Raw genomic sequence first — 21,217 nt, 5'->3', positions numbered from 1 at the left:
TAAAATGAATTGTATTTCCAAATAACTTACACGTGGGCTCTCTGACATTCATGACTCTTGGCTGTATATATACCCCTCCCTCTCCTACCACTCAACGCACACAAAACAGAAATCACTCCTTTTCCATTCTATCTTTTGATTAAAACCCGAAAACTTTCACTTAGATCACTTTTTAACAGTTGTGAAATAAGGAGCATTAATGGCTAATTCAAACGCTTACGCTGCCACAAGTTCATGGATTAAACCTAAATCGCGCGCGCCATTAATACCCGAGTTGGGCTCCTGCAAAAGATCTTTGTCCGTCAGCCAGCACATTCTTTTGCCGCACAGAAAAGGCAAATTCGACATAAAATCCTCCCTCCAAGCTCCAACGATCCGTCTCCCGAACCAAACCCAAATCCAGACGGCTAGAAAACCAGCTACTATCGAAAAGCCGAAGTCGCCTTCTTCTCCAATGAAGCCACAATGGAGTTTGCTTCAGAAAGCTGCGGCAATAGCTCTGGATGCAGTGGAGAGTGCACTGACTGCTCAAGAGCTGGAGCACCCTTTGCCTAAAACAGCAGACCCTGTTGTCCAAATTGCCGGAAACTTCTCCCCTGTACCGGAACGGCCAGTGAAGCGCAAACTTCCGGTCATTGGGAAAATCCCGGATTCCATTCAAGGTGTGTACGTGAGAAATGGGGCTAATCCGCTCTTCGAGCCGCTCGCAGGACACCACCTCTTCGATGGCGACGGAATGATTCACAGTGTGAAAATTTCTGATGGCTCTGCTAGCTATGCCTGTCGGTTTACGGAGACACAAAGACTGATCCAGGAACGGGATTTGGGCCGCCCTGTTTTTCCAAAAGCTATTGGAGAGCTACACGGACATTCAGGCATAGCTAGGTTGCTGCTTTTTTATGCTCGCGGGGTGTTTAAGCTGGTTGATCATGACCATGGAACCGGAGTTGCGAACGCTGGATTGGTGTACTTCAACAACCGTTTATTGGCCATGTCCGAAGATGATTTGCCTTATAATGTACGCGTGGATCCGGATGGGGACCTCGAAACAGTGGGAAGGTACAGTTTCAATGGTCAGTTAAAGTCCCCCATGATTGCTCACCCGAAGCTCGACCCAGTCTCTGGCGAGCTCTTTGCTCTGAGCTACGACATGATTCAGAATCCTTACTTGAAGTACTTTTGGTTTTCAAGAAACGGCGAGAAATCAGAGGACATCGAGATCCCGGTTTCTGAACCTACAATGATGCATGATTTCGCTATTACAGAAAATTTCGTGATCGTGCCGGATCAGCAGGTGGTGTTCAAGTTGTCGGAAATGATCAGAGGCGGCTCTCCGGTTGTGTACGATAAGAAAAAAGTCGCCAGGTTCGGTGTGTTGGACAAGTATGCAAAGAACTCTTCTGGGATCAAGTGGGTGGAGGTGCCTGATTGCTTCTGTTTCCATCTTTGGAATGCATGGGAGGAGCCTGAAACAGATGAAATAGTTGTCATTGGTTCATGTATGACTCCCCCGGACTCCATTTTCAACGAATGCGAAGAAGGATTAAAGAGTGTTCTGTCCGAAATAAGACTGAATTTGAAGACCAGAAAATCGACACGAAGGCCCATCCTGTCATATGAATATCAGGTAAATTTAGAAGCAGGAATGGTGAACAGAAATAGGCTTGGAAGAAAAACCCAATACGCATATCTGGCCATTGCAGAGCCATGGCCAAAAGTCTCCGGGTTCGCAAAGGTAAACCTTTTCACAGGCGAAATCAAGAAATTCATTTACGGGGATGAGAAATTCGGGGGAGAACCCATGTTTCTTCCTGCAGGCCCAGATCCAAAATCCGAAGACGATGGCTATATCCTGACCTTCGTCCACGATGAAAAGGCTTGGAAATCAGAACTCCAGATTATCAATGCCATGACAATGAAACTGGAGGCCTCAGTTAAGCTCCCATCAAGAGTTCCCTATGGTTTTCACGGTACATTCATCAATGAAAAAGACTTGGCAAACCAGGCCTGAATCCTGTTCCCAATTCAACCCATTTTTTACTATTTTCCATGGAGAATTTCCAGTGGGATGGTTAGATATACTTCTCCCCGGAATCTCTCTCCTGGAGTCCTGTATAATATTATTCATTCTTTCTTTCTTTTTTGCTAAAAATATACTGAATATGTTTTCACGTGGTAAGTTTCCAGAGCCAGCATGGTAGCTTTCGGATGTAAGGAAGCTCGGTTGGTTTCTTACGATTCTGTCACGTAGTATGTAAAAATCAGATAGAATAGGAACATAGTTTCCGTAGAATAGTTTGATAATGTTTGTATATATATTAAAAAACAGGCCTTTTTCTCTGTTTTCTTGTACATGCGTATAAATGACATGAGATTGCTTTTTTCTACTACCATATCTATCTTCATAATACTTGCCTTTTTCTTTTCTCTGGTAGAATTTTGGAGTAGCCCAATTCATTAAATCATCTGAGAATGTAGTACATGGATGCAAAATAATCATTTGGAATCGAGCCGGAAAAGGTTTTTGTTATATTCGAGCTCAATAAATCAGCCGATCAACATTCTTTGAAACAAGTTGGAATAGAATGCAGATGATGCCAGAATAAGTTTACAACTTAAACTCGCAGATCATTTTATATTTTGACTTCAGTTATTGAATCGGAATAAACATATCAAAACTAAGAAACTATTTTTCAGTTATTTGTAATAAAAAAAATATAATCGAATTGTTTTTATTAAAAATATTTATAAATTTTATTAAGAGGCATGCTTCAATCTCCTGTTCTTGGAGTATCCCCTATTCTTGGTGTTGAAAAACAAGGAAGAAGTTCCTTGAATGAAGCACATTTGTCACAATATATCAAATAAAAGTCAGTAATAGGCAAATATTCCCTTGAATTGTATCCCCTGATCAAACTTGCCCACTTCAGCTAGATTCCTATATTATTTTCTACTTTTAAAATTAGCATGATCGAACTATTTATGATTATACAATACAAGAAATTCTGCATACAACAACGTACATACGACAACGGTTTTTCATAAAAATCGTTGTCGTATGTTTTTTAACAACGATTTTATCGAAAACCGTTATCTTTTGGGGGGCAAATCAACGGTTTTTAAAAACCGTTGTCTTTGGGGGGTCAAAGACAACGGTTTTTAAAAACTGTTGTTTTTTTGGGGTCAAAGACAACAGTTTTTGGGATCAAAGACAACGGTTCCGTTGTTTTTGAGCGTTTTTTTTGGGTCAACGACAACGGTTCTATGAACTGTTGTCGATTAGCGTGTTTTTTTGGACAAACAACAACGGTTTTGGAAAACGTTGCAATATTTAGCGACTGTTAATGAATTAACCGTCGCTAATTTTAGCGACGGTTCGCGAAGGTTTTAAAATAACCGTCGCTAATTTTAGCGTGTTTTTTTGGACAAACAACAACGATTTTATAAAACGTTGCAATATTTAGCGACGGTTAATTCAAACACCGTCGCTAATTTTAGCGACGGTTTGTTAAAAATGTCGCTACGTTTAAATTCGCGACGGTTTTAAAATAAGCGTCGCTAATTTTAGCGTGATTTTTTTTATAAACAACAACGGTTTTGGAAAACGTTGCAATATTTAGCGACAATTATTTCAAAACCGTCGCTAATGTTAGCGACAGTTTGTCAAAACCGTCGCTACGTTTAAATTAGCGACGGTTTTAACATAACCGTCGCTAATTTTAGTGTGGTTTTTTGACAAACAACAACGGTTTTGGAAAACGTTGCGATATATAGCTACGGTTATTTAAATTAATCGTCGCTAATTTAGCGACATGTTTGTCAAAACCGTCGCTACGTTTAAATTAGCGACGGTTTTGAATTAACCGTCGTTAAATTTAGCGACATTGTTTTAAAACTGTCGCTATTAACCAAAACCCGTCGCAAACTGTCTATAAATATCTCCATTTTCGTTCCATTTTCCTTCACAACACTTAAAATTTTTCTCTTTTACACCATTTTATCACTTCACACAACACTTAAAATTTTTTTCACCACTTCATAACACTTAAAATTTTTCTCTCTTACACAATTTTATCACTTTCACACAACACGTAAAATTTTTCTAACCACTTTATAACACCTAAAATTTTTCTCTTTTACACGATTTTACTACTTCACAACACTTAAAAATTTTTTTTTACACGATTTTAGTTTGGATTATTAGTTTCTTTTAGATTTATTAAATTATTAAAAGTATTTTTTTTTATTTTTCGAAACAAATTAACGATGGAACTCTTGAAAGATGACCGTCGCTAAAAATAGCGACGGTTGTGATTGCTACAGTCGCTAATTTTAAATTCGCTTTTACGTGCGCATCTCCCTCGAAAGGGAAATGTTCTTGTTGTTGGCACGAACCCTAATTTTCTTGAGAAACAAATTTACGGAATCATGAGGTGTTTTGGATTTGTAAAGTTATACTCGAAATCATACGTACGTAATTAACTTGAGTTTTTCTTAACAAATTTATCAAGATTCACGATATTTTAATTAATGGAAAGTTTGTTTTTGTGATATATATTTTAGAGAATATTTCAATTTTCGTATATCTTTTTTAAAGCGAAATATATTTTAAAAAATATTTAATTAAACATCCATTCTCTTCTTATTCAATTTTCTGTCCAAATTAATCTACCAACCTCTCGTCCAAATAAAGAAAGTAGCACGAGATTATGAGATTTATTACTAAAGTAATCTTTCAACTTTAAGACACATGATTTTGTTGTGCGTTTGTGTATTGCTACTGACAACAATATAATTTTAAGCAAAAAAATAATGTACGTTAATTATAATTTTTCCAAAGGGAAATTTAAACCTTATAATTGACGACGACAGAGACGTGATAGAGCCTCACGAAAGGAGACAATAGTGAATCTTTCAGTTTTATGATTATACATTTTTATTTTCTTGAGATATTTTCATATGAAGAAAAACATTATCGACTAAATTATATGTCTTATCTATGTAACATTTTGCGGGGAGGAATAAAATTTTTTGGACTGAGATTCAGCGATATTTGCCGTGTGGAACAAAATAAAGGAAAAATAAAAGTTAGCATATTAAAACCAAACTTAGTTGACCAAAACCCAAAATTGAACAGTAAAATTGGATGATAGAAATTTTGTTACAGAAGCTCGTGTTCAAATTCTTTTTTTAACAAAAGTAGCCACCATTTGACTCGTTGATAAGGATGATGAACTATACATAATATATGGACGATATAAATTCAAATGGTATGAATAATATAATATTTTATAACAATAATCAGATGTAGAGCTTGAGTCAAACGATGCGTTAACTAGGAAATTAGGTGTTGAAAATTGAGAAGAGGGCGTTAATATGGACCGTAAGGTGTGAGTAAATGTGGCACGGGATGGGCAAATCCAGCATGCATATTGGGAAGAAAGGGAAACCTGGTATCATTATTTCCGTAACCAATGGGTTTAATTTCTTTATCTGCAGGAGGGTCGCTTTTCTTGCCACTGCTCGCAGCCATGTATAGGTTCTCCGAGCATTGTCCGAACTGGAACCATAGGAGCGTTACGCGGCTCGATCTCCCGATTTTCTTCAAAATTCTCTTCGGATCGCCTACTCCAGATATCTCCACAACACCATTTTGATCCATTTTGAAGCGTGCCCCTGTGTTCATGAATTAATAATGTTCGGTTTCAACCACATTTTGTTAGTAAATTATACAAAGGAAAAATAACGTGCAAGTTTTTCTATAAAAAAAAAATTAAATAGACAATGTTTGGTTGAGTTTCTATTTTTGAAAAATGTTTAGAATATCGACAAGAAAAACCAGAAACATGACTTTCAGGGCTTCTTCTTCTTCGTTTTATATTCGAATGTACAATTATTATAATTTTACGGTCACAAAAATTCTTGTAAGACGGTCTCACAAGTCAATTTTGTTTTACGGATATTTTATTTGGGTCACCCATAAAAAAATATTATTTTTGTAGTAAATATCGATAAAGTTCACGAATAAGAATAAGAATCCATGAGACTGTATCATAATACCTTTGAAATTCTTCAGTGCTGCTAATACTCCTTTTTGCCATCCCAATCTGCTAGAATCCACCTTAATAATAATTGTCTGAAAAGACAACAAAGTATAAATCATAAAATCATTTTGGAAAAAAAAAAAGAAAGAAGAATATACTCTATATATCTATGTAAATCACCATGAAAGCGCCGAGGTTGAGATTGCGAAGGTCTGTTAAAGGTTTTTGCAGGCAGGTCGCCATGACGACTTGCGACGTCGCTCGGACTATGGGTCTCAACAATGTTTTGAACATGATCTTGCCAACTTTAACAGTACTCCTGACCGATTTTTTGTATACATTATCCAAAAAATCCATTGATGAGTGAGTACTGATGAACTGCTTCTGAAAATATAATAGAGATCGGCATTCACATCAAACGAGATGCATAAAACATAATTATATAAATATCGTGAGAACCAAAATTTTTGGGCATGTAATTGTTTGTTTAAATATAGACATGTATAAGAATTTATTTTCGAGTTATGCTTGTAAAAATAATAAATTCGAAAATATTAAATAATACATGATATTTAAAATTTCATGCCTAATAAATACATGAAATTCAAAATTCAGTACAAATCATGTAATGATTTCGAAATAAAACTGGATATCAATCAAATTTGGAATGAAATATTACATACAATTTCAATATATGAAACAAATCTAATAATTTTTGCAAAATCCCGACACCGATCTGGCTGATAATTTTCACACAGAATCAAACTGCATTTGTAATTAAAATGCAAAAAAGAACATGCATGTATGCAGCAAAACCAACGATATGAACAATCACGGGTATGTATAATTGCCACCAAACTGAGTATTAAGTAAGCCCAATCGTACGTGTGTATCCATGGCCAAAAGTCTCCGGGTTCGCAAAGGTAAACCTTTTCACAGGCGAAATCAAGAAATTCATTTACGGGGATGAGAAATTCGGGGGAGAACCATGTTTCTTCCTGCAGGGCCAGATCCAAAATCCGAAGACGATGGCCATATCCTGACCTTCGTCCACGATGAAAAGGCTTGGAAATCAGTGTTGGCTTCTCAAACCGAATATATAAAAAAATTTATATTTTACGGAAGTTTGACATAGATCGAATGGTATAAAACAACATTTTCCACCAAAATGTTGAGCGGTTAATACCTATATTAATTTAATAAATAATCAAAAGGAGATAGAATATACCTTTGTCGAATGAGGTTGGAATACTTTGATTTAAGACACCGTAATTCTTCCACGTCTATTCTTTCGAACCAACGAACTGACGTGTGGGCGTCATCAAAAACCTTTTGATATGTTTCTATATTGCTTCTTCTTTCTTTTTCACTATTATCGATACACTGATATATTTCTCTATTTATAAATCTCAACCTTTGTACAAATTGTTTCCTCTTTTTGAAAATATTTCTTACATCTTTTTTTTTCCTTTTGTTATGATACCACCTATTTATGGACAATATAAAATAAGAGATGACACGTGCAACTACCAAGAATGTGCTATGATGATAATTGATTAAATATATGTGTGGGTAATTTATTTATGAAATGATGGTAGTATTTTAATTTGAAAAATAATGTATTTGATTAATAAGGTAAGAGTAATATTGTAGTTTAGAAAATGGCCAATCAAATTCTTTATATATAGTATAGATTTATAATTTTAAAAAAAAATCTTTTTATTGTTTTCTAAAGATTGTGGATTTTATTTCACCGCCGTTTTGAAACACTAAAACAATTTAGGGGCTTTACAATTGACGGAACATAATTTGGATCTTGCCAAGATAGCAATATATAGACCTTGTGCTTCTTTATTGACATAGAATATATGGTGTATTTTTAGTACTATTCTTTTTCTATCAAGACATAAATACGGTTCATATATGAGATATAATAAGTTTTAAAAGTTTAGAGTAGTGATAAAAAAATAATAAAAAAAATCCGCATGTGTACATTCATATATACAGTTGGTAACATTGAAATTAATTTGAACATCTCCACACAAAAAAATGCAAGATTTGCGCATGGACCAAGAATAAATGACACTATAGTCCAAATTTACAACAAAATGATCACTAAACATAAAAATTTTCATTCAAAAACTCTGAAATACGTATGGATACTCACGTATATTAGTATCTCGTTCAACAACAAAATCCATGGAAGTTCAAACTCGAAAAATTATTGAATATAGGAAGAAAATTACCAAGATTCTGACTGAAAGTGAACAAAGCTGAAACTTGTTTTTGAGTTGAACTCACCCCTACTGCTTACTGACAGAGCTGTTCCACTGCAGTTACAATCTGTGCCGATTGAACCACTGTCCATTCCTCCAAAGTCCCGGCATAAGGAGTAGGCACGTCCTGTGATGAAAGGCAGATGATTGGAGCATCTAAATAATCATGGAAATTCTCATTTATCGCTGCTGTAAGACTTGCTCCGATGCCACCAGTTCTCATGCACTCCTCAACAATAAGCACTCTGTGTGTTTTCTTGACCGAATTTCCAATAGTATAGAGATCAAAGGGCTTCAAGGACCGGATATCAATCACCTCGGGATCATAACCTTTGTTGACTAGAGTCTTGGCGGCTTGCATCACATGGTATCTCATCCGAGAGTAGGTCAAGATTGTAACATGCTGGCCAGGCCTCACCATTTCTGCCTCTTCGAGAGACAACACGTACTCTTCATCGGGAATTCTCTCCTTGAGGTTGTAAAGAAGCACATGCTCAAAAAGAACTACTGGGTTCTCACTACGGATTGCAGCTTTCATGAGACCTTTGGCATTATATGGAGTCGAACAAGCAACCATCTGTATACCAGGAATTGACTGAAAATAGGATTCGAGCCTCTGTGAATGCTCAGCCCCGAGTTGGCGCCCAACCCCTCCTGGTCCACGAATCACAGTTGGAATTGTGAACTGCCCACCTGAGGTATAGTGTAGCATGCCACAGTTGTCTGATATTTGGTTGAAGGCCAATAGAAGAAATCCCATATTCATGCCTTCAATTACAGGCCTTAGCCCTGTCATGGCAGCCCCTACAGCCATGCCTGTAAAAGAATTTTCGGCAATGGNGGATATATGAGATGAAGGGACCGTACTGTACGTTAATCATAATCGACTGGTTCTTGTAGGCACTATCAGCGATACCTAGGGGATCATGGGGCGATGCTACTAGACGCTCTTACCATGATCCGATGGGTGCAATCAGAAATGAGTTCTGACATTCTTGATCAAGGTGTTGATGAAAAGAATGGGGCTAACTAGGGTAAGCCCGAATAAGAATAAGTGTTATTCTGAATCACAAAGAGTTGTGAACCCACGGCTAGCTGTATCCCTGAACCATTGAGGGTCACACAAGTACTGGATCATTTATTCCCGTTGAGAGAATAAATTCAAGTAGTTGAATTTATATATTATAGTAAATTCAAGGAGTTGAATTTATGATAATTAAATTTTGAGAGAATAAATTCAAGATGTTGAATTTATATTATGATATAGTAAATTCAAGGAGTTGAATTTATGATAATTAAATTTTGAGAAAATAAATTCAAGGAGTTGAATTTATGAGATAATAAATTCAAGAAGTTGAATTTATGAAATATGGAGAGAATAAATTCAAAGTGTTGAATTTATAAAACTTGAGAATTTAATTTATTAAACTCAAAAGTTGAGTTTATTGAATATTAAATTTTGGAGGTAATAAAATTCAAGGAGTTGAATTTATAATAAATTCAAATGTTGAATTTATAATGGATTTAATTTAATAAATTCAAATGTTGAATTTATAAATGATTTAAATTAAATGTAATGGGTGTATGTATTATGGGCTTGTAAGAGTACAAGACCAACATACAAATTATTAAGGTTTTTAATTGAACTTTAAAAGATTAATTAATTAATTAAACTAGTTGGACTAGAATAATTAATTGATTAAGCCCATTAAGTAATTAATTTATTAATGGGCCCTAAGCTTATATATATGTGCATCAGGCTTAGGGTTGATAAGAATTCATTCATAATTTTTCTAAAAACCTCTCCTCTCCTCTCAAAAGAATTTCGACCACCTTGAAGTAAATAGTTTGAGCCGTCTCTCAAATATTTTCTANAGTTACTATTCGTTTCAAAATCCTTGAGAAAAGCCAAACGAGAATTGACCACGATCTCGGTCCAGACCAAAACGCTTTCAGTAAATTACAAAGATCCCCAACCAGAATGTGCGCTTGGGGGTTCAGTCTCCCATCTCTGGGTTGAAACCAAAGATTGAATCTTTTGTAATTAACACACGGGTTTTTAGCCAACATTTTCTCTTAGGAGTTCTCAGCTCATTTGATGTCTCACAGGGTTCCAAAAATCAAATCCCATCACGACTGAAATTGCGCAAAACAAATCCAATGAAACAGAAACACAAAATAAAAAGCAAGATACCCGGTAGAGAATAAACAGAGAATCTATTAGAAAGATCCGACATGGTAACTGAAGCTTGAGATGCCATTCCAACAGATTGCAACATTGCAGCCATGATGAATAAAGCGGGGCGAGTGAAAGAAGAGGGAATGAGAAATGGTGAAATGCAGAAAAAAAATGCTTATATAAAAGTTATTGCAGAGGGAAGAGGGCGGATAAATTGATGTGAAAATGGGGCAAATTTCAAGGGAAGGAGAAATTGGAATGACGACGGAACCGAAGGATCCATCCCTTTTTCTTGCTTGATTGTGTTGTGCGCATCAGCATGTGTCGCCAACTTTACCAATACTCATCAAACCACCTTTTATCCCTCAAGAAATCTATAATTTTGTCACATAATACTTCAATTTATTTGTATTTAAAATAATAAATGTCAATTACATTAAAAAAATTAAAAAAATTTAGTTCATATATCTAAAATTATATTTGGATTGTGTTAAAGAAACTAAAATTCGAATTAAAAAAATATTTGAATGGATTAATAATATGAAAATATAATAATTATAAACTAAAAATTTATAACATATTTAATATATAGAAAATACTATATATATATATATATGTATGTATATATATATATGTATGTGCACATACATACATGCTTACATAAACACTCATCAACCATAACATTGACATCTCAATTACACTAACTTATTTTTAACTATATAATGATCAAAGATTTTAATTTATTAACCTTTTTCTTGTCAAAAGAAAGACTCGATCAAACCGCTTTTTTGCTTAACTATCACTTGTGCTTTCTTCAAAAATAATTTCTCATAAAACTAACCAAATTTGTCTATTGCGTAAAATAACAATAAATCATTTCATCTTAAAACGTTCGCATCTCTAACCTACATATATAGACCAAAACAAGCTATGAAAATCTTCCTACTACACTGGCAAACAAAGATGAAACTTCTTCCGAATCTCAGCCATCGTACAGCATATTTATCTTCCCTGTGTCCAGACTAACCAGATGAATGTGTCTGACTTGCCGCTAGAATTTCTTGATGAAAATTTTTTAATGCCTGCATAAAGAGATTGAAAATCATGCATGTTTCGCTTGATAGCTACAATCATTAGGAAGAGGAGTTAGTGGGGAAGACTATTTACCTGCAAGAATCAAGTAATGGTAAGTTGCTCAGTCCTCTTCCATTGGTACATCCGGAACATCAAACCTATCTTCTTGAATTGGTTTAGTAACTGTGGAAATAGGTGTCAGTGATAGGAAGTCAAGGAATGCGTGTAATCAATAAAGAAACGGAGCCAGGGGCATACATCACAAAGAGAGAGACCATACAACTCTACAAGTTAAAAAGTTTCAACGCTATCCAAATCTAAATTCCAGTACCATATAGAGAAACTAAAAATTCAAGGGTATTTATGATTAGGAAACGGTTATCAGGATTAAAAACAGTGATAACCAAGCAAGCATAGTACGGCATAGACGAACAGGATATTGTAAATATTCTTTTATGGGGCGTATATTCATTCGTGCATAAGGATGAAAGTGGCATCACAAATCTTGGCGACAGAAAAGGCGATGCTAGCAGCCTAGCACTGATTTTGTTTCCAAAACAGATAAACAAAATATAATGATAAACTCATATTTCAATAGAGCAAAAACGATATATATTGACATAAGATCATCCTCTTTGTCCCCGCGGTTTCGACTGTTGTCTAATTCCCTTAATATTTCCGGAGTAACCTGTATGTGAAGAGAAAAATGAGTCGATAAATCATTTAAAAACTTCCATCAAATAGTAAGAGCTTTGGCCATCTTACTAATTTATGTCTTTTCCTATCAACTAGAGTGTTGAGATTAGCTTTATCTTCCTTTGTCAACTCATTCTTGTACCTGCATCAACACAGCAATCAAACCCAGTCTTTTTTCGTATGGAATGTGCACACAGATGAGCAGTTTTGTGAAGAATTTAGGCTTCGCTGTTAGAAGAGAAAACTCATAAATTCTAACTAATAATTGACAATTAGAGGAATCAAATTTAAATTTGTTGCATTAATCTAAATAATATATTTTACTGGCATCGAGGGGAGACATGTATAGATGCTAAGGGCAGAGAAAAAAGTAAAAAGGAGAAGCAAGAAAAAATAACCAAAAGAACTAACCTCTGAGCAAATGCAAGAAGTGACTGGTGCCAGATCACAGGCATTGCTCTGGAGTCTTCATGAAATTTCATAAAATGAGCAACTAAAGCATCAAGTACACGATATGGCAATGCATATTTCTTCTCAATTAGTAACTTTATGAAATAACTGCAACAAACATAAAATATAAAATCGTCAACATATACTTGCTGATAAGCTCTTGTAAAACATTGTGGCAAGTGAAAAATATCAAGAGCATAATGCAAAACAGAATGAGTCATCGATAATATCAAGATCTATATGAAGTAGTCCAAGTGGGATAACGAAAGTATAAATACCTTGTTGTTCCACAGTACTCCAGCTCTGCGAGTTTCAACAACGCGACACTGTTACATGCAACAAATATTAAACATGATACATCACAATTCGCAAGTAAGCAAAATGATATGGATTAATAACACAATGAAAATAATACCATAAAAACCAAAAATCCCCCTTCCCCCCAAAAAAAAAAAAAACAAATGTGTTTTTCAACAATTAACATGTTTGTATGTCAAGCTCCGTCAAATGTCTAAGACATTTAAAAGTGGCAATCAAGCATTTCAAACTTTTCAAGCTGTTTGAATGAAATGTAATCAAAGAACACTGAGCAACCATGGTGAAGAGCTCATATTAATAAAACAGAGGCTGGCAACCTCGAAATGAAATGTAAAAGGGATTCCGAAAGGTAATATGAATTTAGCATCAAAGTAAGCAGCTCTTCATTCAATAAAACCTCCTATGATATAGCGAAATTATTCACGGAATAATGGAAACAAAATGACAGATTTTTCCCGTAAGACTTTTTTCCCATTGTTGACAGAAATTTGATTCTTGGTCAGTATCAATAAACATTTAAAATTTTGCCTAATCATGTGGAATAGCTATTATAACACTAAGAGCATTGATGCAACTGCTTTTAGGGTGGTATATGTGTGATCTAAAAGTAAAAAGTAGAGTGATTTAGATTAAGATCACAAGCATACCTAGAATGAAGTGGAGGGNTCGTGGTCTTTCCCAGTATATATGTTATGTATCTATATATACCGGGAGATGCCCCGAGGATATGATTTGTTGTTGTATGAGTTGTTTTAATTATGTGTGGGCATGTTTTATGATGTGAGATGAAATACTATTTTTAGTATTCAAATAGCATATTTTGGGCTCATTGTAAAGAAATTTTAAACTCGTTTTCCGCTGTAATTAATTAACCCTAATCAAATTGCATTGTAATAACGATTAGGAGCTAAGAGCCCCACAATAGTAACACCCAGAAATTGCAACACAGAAAAAGGTGAAAAAGTTTCTAGAAAATGTAGGCAAATGGCTCACTTCTCTCTTCAAAATTCATCCTGAAACAGAAAAATCATCAATCTATTATCCATGGAAAATAATGGAAATCGCTTCAATTGAAGCCCTAATTGACACTTGGTAAGTATCCATTATATGAACCTTTGCAACCCGGAGCATGAAATCATTAAGTCGGCTCACTTACATTGAAATGAACGTTATGAAACAAGTGACATTTTATTAAAGGTGCGGTTGTCATCACTGATATATAAAGGCCATTTCTGGCTTTTTTGGCTGACTTAGCCAAATTGTCGAACTAAATGCACAAAGAACATGCTGAACAACCAGAGGTTAAGGTTTCACTTATCTAGTAAAATCATATGCCAGTAAAGAACTTTGCACGTGTAACAGGCACACTAGCACAAGAGGAAACTCAAGTGTGCTTGAGAATAAATTGGGCCGTCAATCCAGTTATCAAAATCAAGAACCAATTATAATGAACTAATGAAGCAAATTGGCGAAGTATAAGATACCTCACATAATGGAAGTAAGATTCCTTTATTAAAAGCAGCTGGTTTATAGAGAGCCTTTTTTAAAGATTGATACAAAGCAAAGTGCAGCCTCTTATTCTTTCGAATGTCTTCTCTCACACGTGGCAGCAAGACGAACTTGTAGAACCGTTCCACTTTCTTGACACCCAAATTAGAAGCAAATATTCTAGTGGTTTGATACATTGCATTAGGAGACCATTTCTCTGGTTCAGTCAAGTACAGGACTTCTTCCCAGAATTGCATAGAAGGTATATGCTTGAAGGCTTTTGGCACCTTACCAGAGGTGTATTTACTGAGTAGCTTGCCCACCCTGCACAAAACACATATTACCGATCACTGTGGCACCGAAAAAGGAAAATAATAATGATAATGGAAAAGAGAAGGACGAGACATCCAACAGTTTTAACATTCAAAGAATAAGACAAATGGCATACCCCTTGTATAGTTCCACAATGGAGTCGTCTAATTTAGGCATTGCCTGCGCTCCTACAACCAAACAAGTGAAACCGAAAATAGTAAAAAGTTGTCGCAGCTCTTTTCAATATGCGATAAGCATCCCAACAATGTAACACCGGTAAAGTGTCAAGGTCAGTTGAATCTACATCTTACACCTCCTACATAAAACAAACTGAAAAAAGAAAAAGTCGGTTTGTCTATGTTTTCAATATTTCTGAAAATATTTATTGGAAAATATATTTTCAGATGTTGAACTGAGAATGTGACACACGTTTGACTATGTTTTCTTAATAAACATTTTTCGTTGTAAATATCATGTTTATTTAAAATTCACTGGGGTATTTATACCTTATTAATAATAAGAGGATTATAACGGTTCCCTATTTCAGGGAAAATCATTCGGTTACGTTTCGGAATGAGACATTTTTTATTTTAGATTAGATGTCATGTTTTGATGCGTAGACCGTTTAGTTTTTCCTATGATTATTTCATACTGAAAAATATGGAGTATTGATTGAATACAGTACAATAATAGAAATAGTTTTGAGAGATATCAATAGCAATATAAAATATTAATTGTATTTGGGAGAGTGAAAATGTGTTTTTCAGAGAGAACAATAAATTTTTACGAGGATATGTTTAATATTTGTGTTTATAGGAAATGTCAACATTGCCAAAACACTCCCAGAAAAGATAAACAGACATGGCCAAAGGGTTCCGAAATTTTACCACAGTATATTAAAAATTAAAAATCAATAAAAAGAGAGGCTAAAAAATACAGTAAGATATACAGGGGTAATTATATAAAGATCAGGAAAGTATTCGTGGGAATACTTGAATCAGACCTGAAGAAACTTGGGCATCTTTTTCTTTGATCTTCTCGACAATAATGTCGGCCAATGTGCGATGAGGACGATCATCTTTAGAAAAGAAGGCCTCAAGCAGCTTTTCATCTTCTTCATCAATCTTATCCTATTTGATCAAACAAATAGGATAATAACAAAAGCAAATGTAATAATTTACTAAAAGTGATTTCAAGGATAAGCAAAAAAGAAATATGACATAAATTTATTCTATAATCGATCAAAGATTCAAAAGACAGGGCAAATAGACTGACTGGCATATCCCTTATCAAAATATGAAGGATTGGGAAATATATCAAATCTGCAATGAAGTGCTGAAACACATATACATACCGTGCAACAGCGATATCCATAGAGTCTTTGAATTTCAAATGAACATAGGCCTTTAAAAATAATTGGAGGTCAAGAAAAACAATTGTTCATCTCTCAGAAAATCAAGAAATAAATCGAGCATTGAGTTCAAATTTTAGCTGAAATGAAGCTCCACTCATAGTTTAAGTATAACCAGACAGAATTAGGAAACGTGCATTTCGGATATTATGAACACCTTCCTCCAACAAGATTCAAATGACAACACTCAATTCAGTCACTAAAAATTATAATGAACCGCATACGAACGCAAAAAAAAGAAACCAAAACGTAACGACTAAAGACATGATTAATTTGCTCACTGAAATAGATGAAGAACAACAAAGTGACAGATTACAAAATCAAAATTCACGGGTAATTTCAGTAAAATAGAATTTTAACCATGGCTCCACTAAATTCGTGCCCCGCGGCTACAGATATGTGAAATAAAACGAAGAGCAAACCTCAAAATCATGTTGCCCATACTGGATCTCTGAATCGGAAAACCCTTTAAAATCATCAAAATCTTCTTCCTCGTCTCTGATACTGTTTTTAGGGTCGTCCACTTGAGAAAACACAATGCCATTATTCTGGGCCTCATTGTTATCTTCTTCTAGTTGAATTTCCTTCTGCTGAATAAGAGCTTCATTGAGAATCTTTGAGCTGACAGCCGACGGCACAAGCCTCTGCTGGAGCTGGTGGTGTTTTGGTGGCTTAGAACGTCGCTTGTAAGAAACGGAATCCGAGGTAAACGGTGAGAAGGGCTCCGGATTCGCGATTCGAGAACGCTTTTTCGACATCGCAGCTGATGGTGGTGGCGGAGCTGAGCAAAAAACCTAGGCTATTGATATTGTTTTGTAACGACAAGAGGCGGAAAGTGGGTTCTAGCCAAGCCAGTTAATTCGAGTTCGGCCTATTCCTCCAATATTAAAAAAAAAATTTAAAAAAAAGGCACGGGTTTAGAGCAATTTAATCAATAGCAGGTCTCTTGTAAGAAGTTTCACGAATCTTTATTTATGAAACGGATCAATCCTACCGATATTAATNTTTTTCATGGATAACCCAAATAAGAGATCCGTCTCACAAAATACTATCCGTGAGACTGTCTCACACAAGTTTTTACCTTTAATCAATCAGATCGATTATATCACACGACCCGACCATAACACTCTTATATTACATATAATAATAGTAATAATAATAATAATAATATAACAAATAAATAAGATTTAAAAAATTGAATAAGCAAATTATAATGTTATTTTTAACAAATTTCAAAATCCAAATAATATATATATATAAACCAAAAATAAAATTAAAAAAAATTGAACTGATCCAACTTTTTTTTAACCAGTTCACCGGTTCAATACTGATATGACCGACATATAACGGTTTTTAAAAGTTTTTCGGACATGATCTATAGGCCATAGCCAGCATTCAACTATTTGGTCTCATCCAATTCTATAAACGCTAGTAAAAATAACTTACAGATTTTGTTGACTATTTAAAAAGTTTAATTAATACTTCTATCACGTGGTTTGATAGTAATTTCATTTAAAAATTATAGAATATTTTTTTACTTAGTATATTAATTGTTTATTATGATTTTAATTTTTCGCTGTTTTTATCTTTTTGTATTTTATAAGAATTAAGATAATTTCATTCGGTGATTGATCAAGAAACGTTATGTGGCCACCCCAACGTTCAACTATGCACTTAAATTAAAGAATATGTGTTTGAGTAAATATGTGAAGATTGCTTGTGAGAATGAAAAATCGACGCCTTCATTTTACCACAGTTTAAGGTATTTATATGATAATCGGTGACTGCTCCGAGATGCTCAGGTTGTGGCTATGATATACAGACGTGGTCCATGTTTCGACTTCCGTACGATTTGTGAAATGGTATGAGAGAACAAATCTTTTAATTATCGATAGACAGAGTCCATGATCATTTAACTTATTTTCTTGTATTACTCGACAAGGTAATGAGTCCGACTTTGCCTAAGTATATAGTGGTCTTAGACGACTTTCCCTTGTTAATGCATGTTCAATAACGATTTAAACAGGGTATTTCTTCATCGCCAGGGTTGATCTCCGCCCAATCTCTTCTTGTTTTCTTGGGATCAGTTCTGGACTGACACTCCGGTTCTTGCTTCATCCGGGTTCCAGAATCCCCGGTACTTTTGACTGGACCCGCTTGACTGTCCTTTCCCCGCCCGGGTTCAAGGACCCAGACCCACATTTATATATATATATATGTATATATATATATATACACTGAACACCCTAAAGCTGAATCTGGAAGCAATTTCTTGTTTGTTTTCTGTTTCTAACATCCCCTTCAGGTCAAAATTATGTCCGCTGTTCCCTCGAAACTTCGATTTTTCTATCACACTTCTCGCTGAATATTTCTGGGTCTGTGGGAGTTTCCGGTGCTGCAATGGCGGATCGGAGTAGAAAATGGGTGAGAGAAGAGTTCGTCACATATGCTTACATTCTCATATACATTGCTCTATCCAGCGGGCAGATCTTCTTCAACAAGGTTATTTCATCTCTATTGTATTTCTCCTTTTTTCACTTCCTGCAATGTACGTTTATGTGAAATAGTCGAATTGATGATCGCGTACTTCTAATTGGCACATTGTCAAACAAGTGATGAGATTTGTGGGTTGTGGCTGATGATTTGAATGTGATGGGAAGGATTATATCCGAGGAAATTGTGTTAGGAAGAGCAAAGGGTCGACAATTTAAGCTCCAATTTGGCTAGGATTTCATGGATTTGTTAATTGAATTTGCTTAGAATTAGAGGAGGAAATGGAAAGCATGTTTCTTGATATGAAATTCGTTTTATAGCGTGGGCATTCAGTTGTCGCAACTTTAAAGCTTGAGTATGGTTGAAGGCAGGAGTAGTTTACTGTGTTAGATCAGCCTTATTTTCACGGGTGATGACAACTCCACAACCGAAAGCCATTGCTATGGTTGATAGAGTTTCTGATAATTTCGCGAGACTTTTTCTCTCAAAATATGTTTAGGTAAAATATGTTGAAGTGTAGTTGTTCTATTGGTTTAGGGAGCTGATATTGAACCATATAATTATATTTTGGTTGGCGATGTCACATGAAATTATATGAAGTATTTTAAATTTGTCACTAGAGTTAATTGAAATAGAATATAATAATAGAGTATTTTTTTTTGGAATGATATTTAATTAAAGAAATGATTATGTTGGGGCATGTTGATGTGTTTGGGGGAAATTGGGAATAAAAGTGTAATGTTTTGGTTTCATCCAAAAATAAAAAAAAGGGTTTGGAAAATGAATCCCGACATCCAAAGTTTCTTTAGGTGATAGAATGATGCCACATAATCACTTGCATAGTAGATTTTAGGTGAACACTGATTGCTTTAGTTATTTCAATTTTCTTAGTCTGCGTCCATTTTCTTTAAGAACATTAACATTAGGAGATGATCTTTGCAGGAGGGTCCTATATAAATACTAGCGAATTAAGTTGGACAATATCTCGGATTAACTAAACGCCGCAAATTTTGTTCCATCAAAGTACAACTAACGTTAAATTAGTGTAAATATCTATGAAAGAAAACTTCTACTGCCTGTTTTTCACCTCACAGATGCAAGATTGATGGAGCTTTAGTTTTTGTCTCTTTTCTGTTAACAAAAGTGAGATCACTGCTAGATATTTAATTCAGTTTTGGAGAACTGTCGCATAGGTTTGGTTTTGATGGCAAGTGAGATTTTTCTATGAGAAAGTTTATATGTCCATACGCTAAAAGGAGTAAACTTGTTGCCCTATGTGCACCATAAGATACATCTTTGTGCATCTGTGATGAAAATGGTGCTACATGCGATTGTTTGTAGGAGATCTGTGATGAAAATGGTGCTACGTGCTATTGTTTGGGCTTTCTTTTTCTTTTTCGTGCTACTCTCTGAAGAAAAGTATCCTAGATGTCATTTCTATTATCCCATGTAAACACTATATTTTCTGCATTCTTTGATTTCAATTGAGAGAAATGATAATCATTATTATTTTATGGTATAAATTCTGAACTTAAATGGGTTTTCCAGTATGATAGTTATAGACTCCTAATAGTTGATATATATTTCCATTGAATATAGGAGATCTTGTTTTTTTTAGCAAAGTTCCATGGAGTTTTTATTTTCTCTTTATGTGCTATTTTGAGGATTTGAGAAATCAATTCTTGCACCTATGTATTGGAGTTCTCGTGGTGAAGTTTCACTGCATACATGAATCGCATGACTAGAATGAGGCATTGCTAAGTTGCATACTTTTATCAATTGCATAGAGTGCCTACTTATTGGCTATGTAAGTGAAATGTCATTTATGTACTTTCTATAAGCCTTTGGAAGTACATTTCAAAAGTCACGAAATTGTTCTGCCAAATTTACCTTGTCAAAATATTCTTGAATGCAGTGGGTGTTGTCGTCAAAGGAAATAAACTTCCCGTATCCTCTTGGATTGACGATGCTTCATATGATCTTCTCCTCTGTCTTATGTTTCGTTCTTACCAAAGTTCTCAAGGTAATATATGCACAAATAATACACATGATCAGGATTTGTCGATTATTGTGTTTTAATATAGATTTCCCCCCNTTTTTCATGGATGACCCAAATAAGAGATCCGTGTCACAAAATACGATCCGTGAGACCGTCTCCCACAAGTTTTTACCTTTAATCAATCAGATCGATTATATCACACGACCCGACCATAACACTCTTATATTACATATAATAATAGTAATAATAATAATAATAATATAACAAATAAATAAGATTTAAAAAATTGAATAAGCAAATTATAATGTTATTTTTACGGGAAATTGGACTTAACTCCCCAGCCGCCGTTTTACTTTTTTAGTACCACATTTTCACATGAAGTGTACCACATTTCCACATGAAGTGTACCACAATTTGTATGACATAGTACCACAATTTTGTGGGTAGGGAGTGAACCCAAATAAATGTTTTGGTTGG

At 34.9% G+C, this 21,217-nt stretch overlaps 4 protein-coding genes and 1 pseudogene across 4 annotated transcripts in view; 2 read left to right on the top strand and 3 right to left on the bottom strand.

Annotated features, from left to right (window-relative positions):
* The first annotated feature begins 88 nt into the window (after positions 1-88).
* On the top strand, positions 89-2,399 carry LOC140977292 (9-cis-epoxycarotenoid dioxygenase NCED1, chloroplastic-like). The gene has a single exon (XM_073441989.1). The coding sequence runs from the start codon at positions 200-202 to the stop codon at positions 2,009-2,011; it is 1,812 nt and encodes a 603-aa protein (XP_073298090.1). The 5' UTR covers positions 89-199; the 3' UTR covers positions 2,012-2,399.
* A 2,751-nt stretch (positions 2,400-5,150) lies between these two features.
* LOC140982784 (uncharacterized) lies at positions 5,151-7,119 on the bottom strand. The gene is made up of 4 exons (XM_073449525.1): positions 6,930-7,119; positions 6,225-6,428; positions 6,061-6,136; positions 5,151-5,676 (listed from the first exon to the last, which is right to left on the bottom strand). Exons 1-4 carry the CDS (start codon positions 6,939-6,941, stop codon positions 5,372-5,374), a joined length of 597 nt encoding a protein of 198 aa, XP_073305626.1. The 5' UTR covers positions 6,942-7,119; the 3' UTR covers positions 5,151-5,371.
* A 1,083-nt stretch (positions 7,120-8,202) lies between these two features.
* Positions 8,203-10,857, bottom strand: LOC140970706 (pyruvate dehydrogenase E1 component subunit beta-3, chloroplastic-like). The gene is made up of 2 exons (XM_073432613.1): positions 10,442-10,857; positions 8,203-9,186 (listed from the first exon to the last, which is right to left on the bottom strand). The coding sequence occupies exons 1-2, from the start codon at positions 10,606-10,608 to the stop codon at positions 8,355-8,357; spliced, it is 999 nt and encodes a 332-aa protein (XP_073288714.1). The 5' UTR covers positions 10,609-10,857; the 3' UTR covers positions 8,203-8,354.
* Positions 10,858-11,270: 413 nt separating this feature from the next.
* On the bottom strand, positions 11,271-17,115 carry LOC140977283 (bystin-like; annotated as a pseudogene).
* Positions 17,116-18,284: 1,169 nt separating this feature from the next.
* Positions 18,285-21,217, top strand: part of LOC140977266 (probable sugar phosphate/phosphate translocator At3g14410) — a 7,690-nt gene continuing 4,757 nt past the window's right edge. The window contains exons 1-2 of the mRNA XM_073441965.1: positions 18,285-18,750; positions 20,657-20,764. Of these exons, the coding sequence (XP_073298066.1) occupies positions 18,649-18,750; positions 20,657-20,764 (210 nt within the window). The 5' untranslated portion in view covers positions 18,285-18,648. The remainder of the gene's footprint in view (positions 18,751-20,656; positions 20,765-21,217) is intronic.

The sequence above is a fragment of the Primulina huaijiensis genome, chromosome 1, assembly GCF_012295235.1.
Source record: "Primulina huaijiensis isolate GDHJ02 chromosome 1, ASM1229523v2, whole genome shotgun sequence".
Lineage (NCBI taxonomy): Eukaryota > Viridiplantae > Streptophyta > Magnoliopsida > Lamiales > Gesneriaceae > Primulina > Primulina huaijiensis.
The sequence above is the reverse complement of the archived record's forward strand: the minus strand, read 5'-3'. Positions and strand labels throughout refer to the sequence as shown.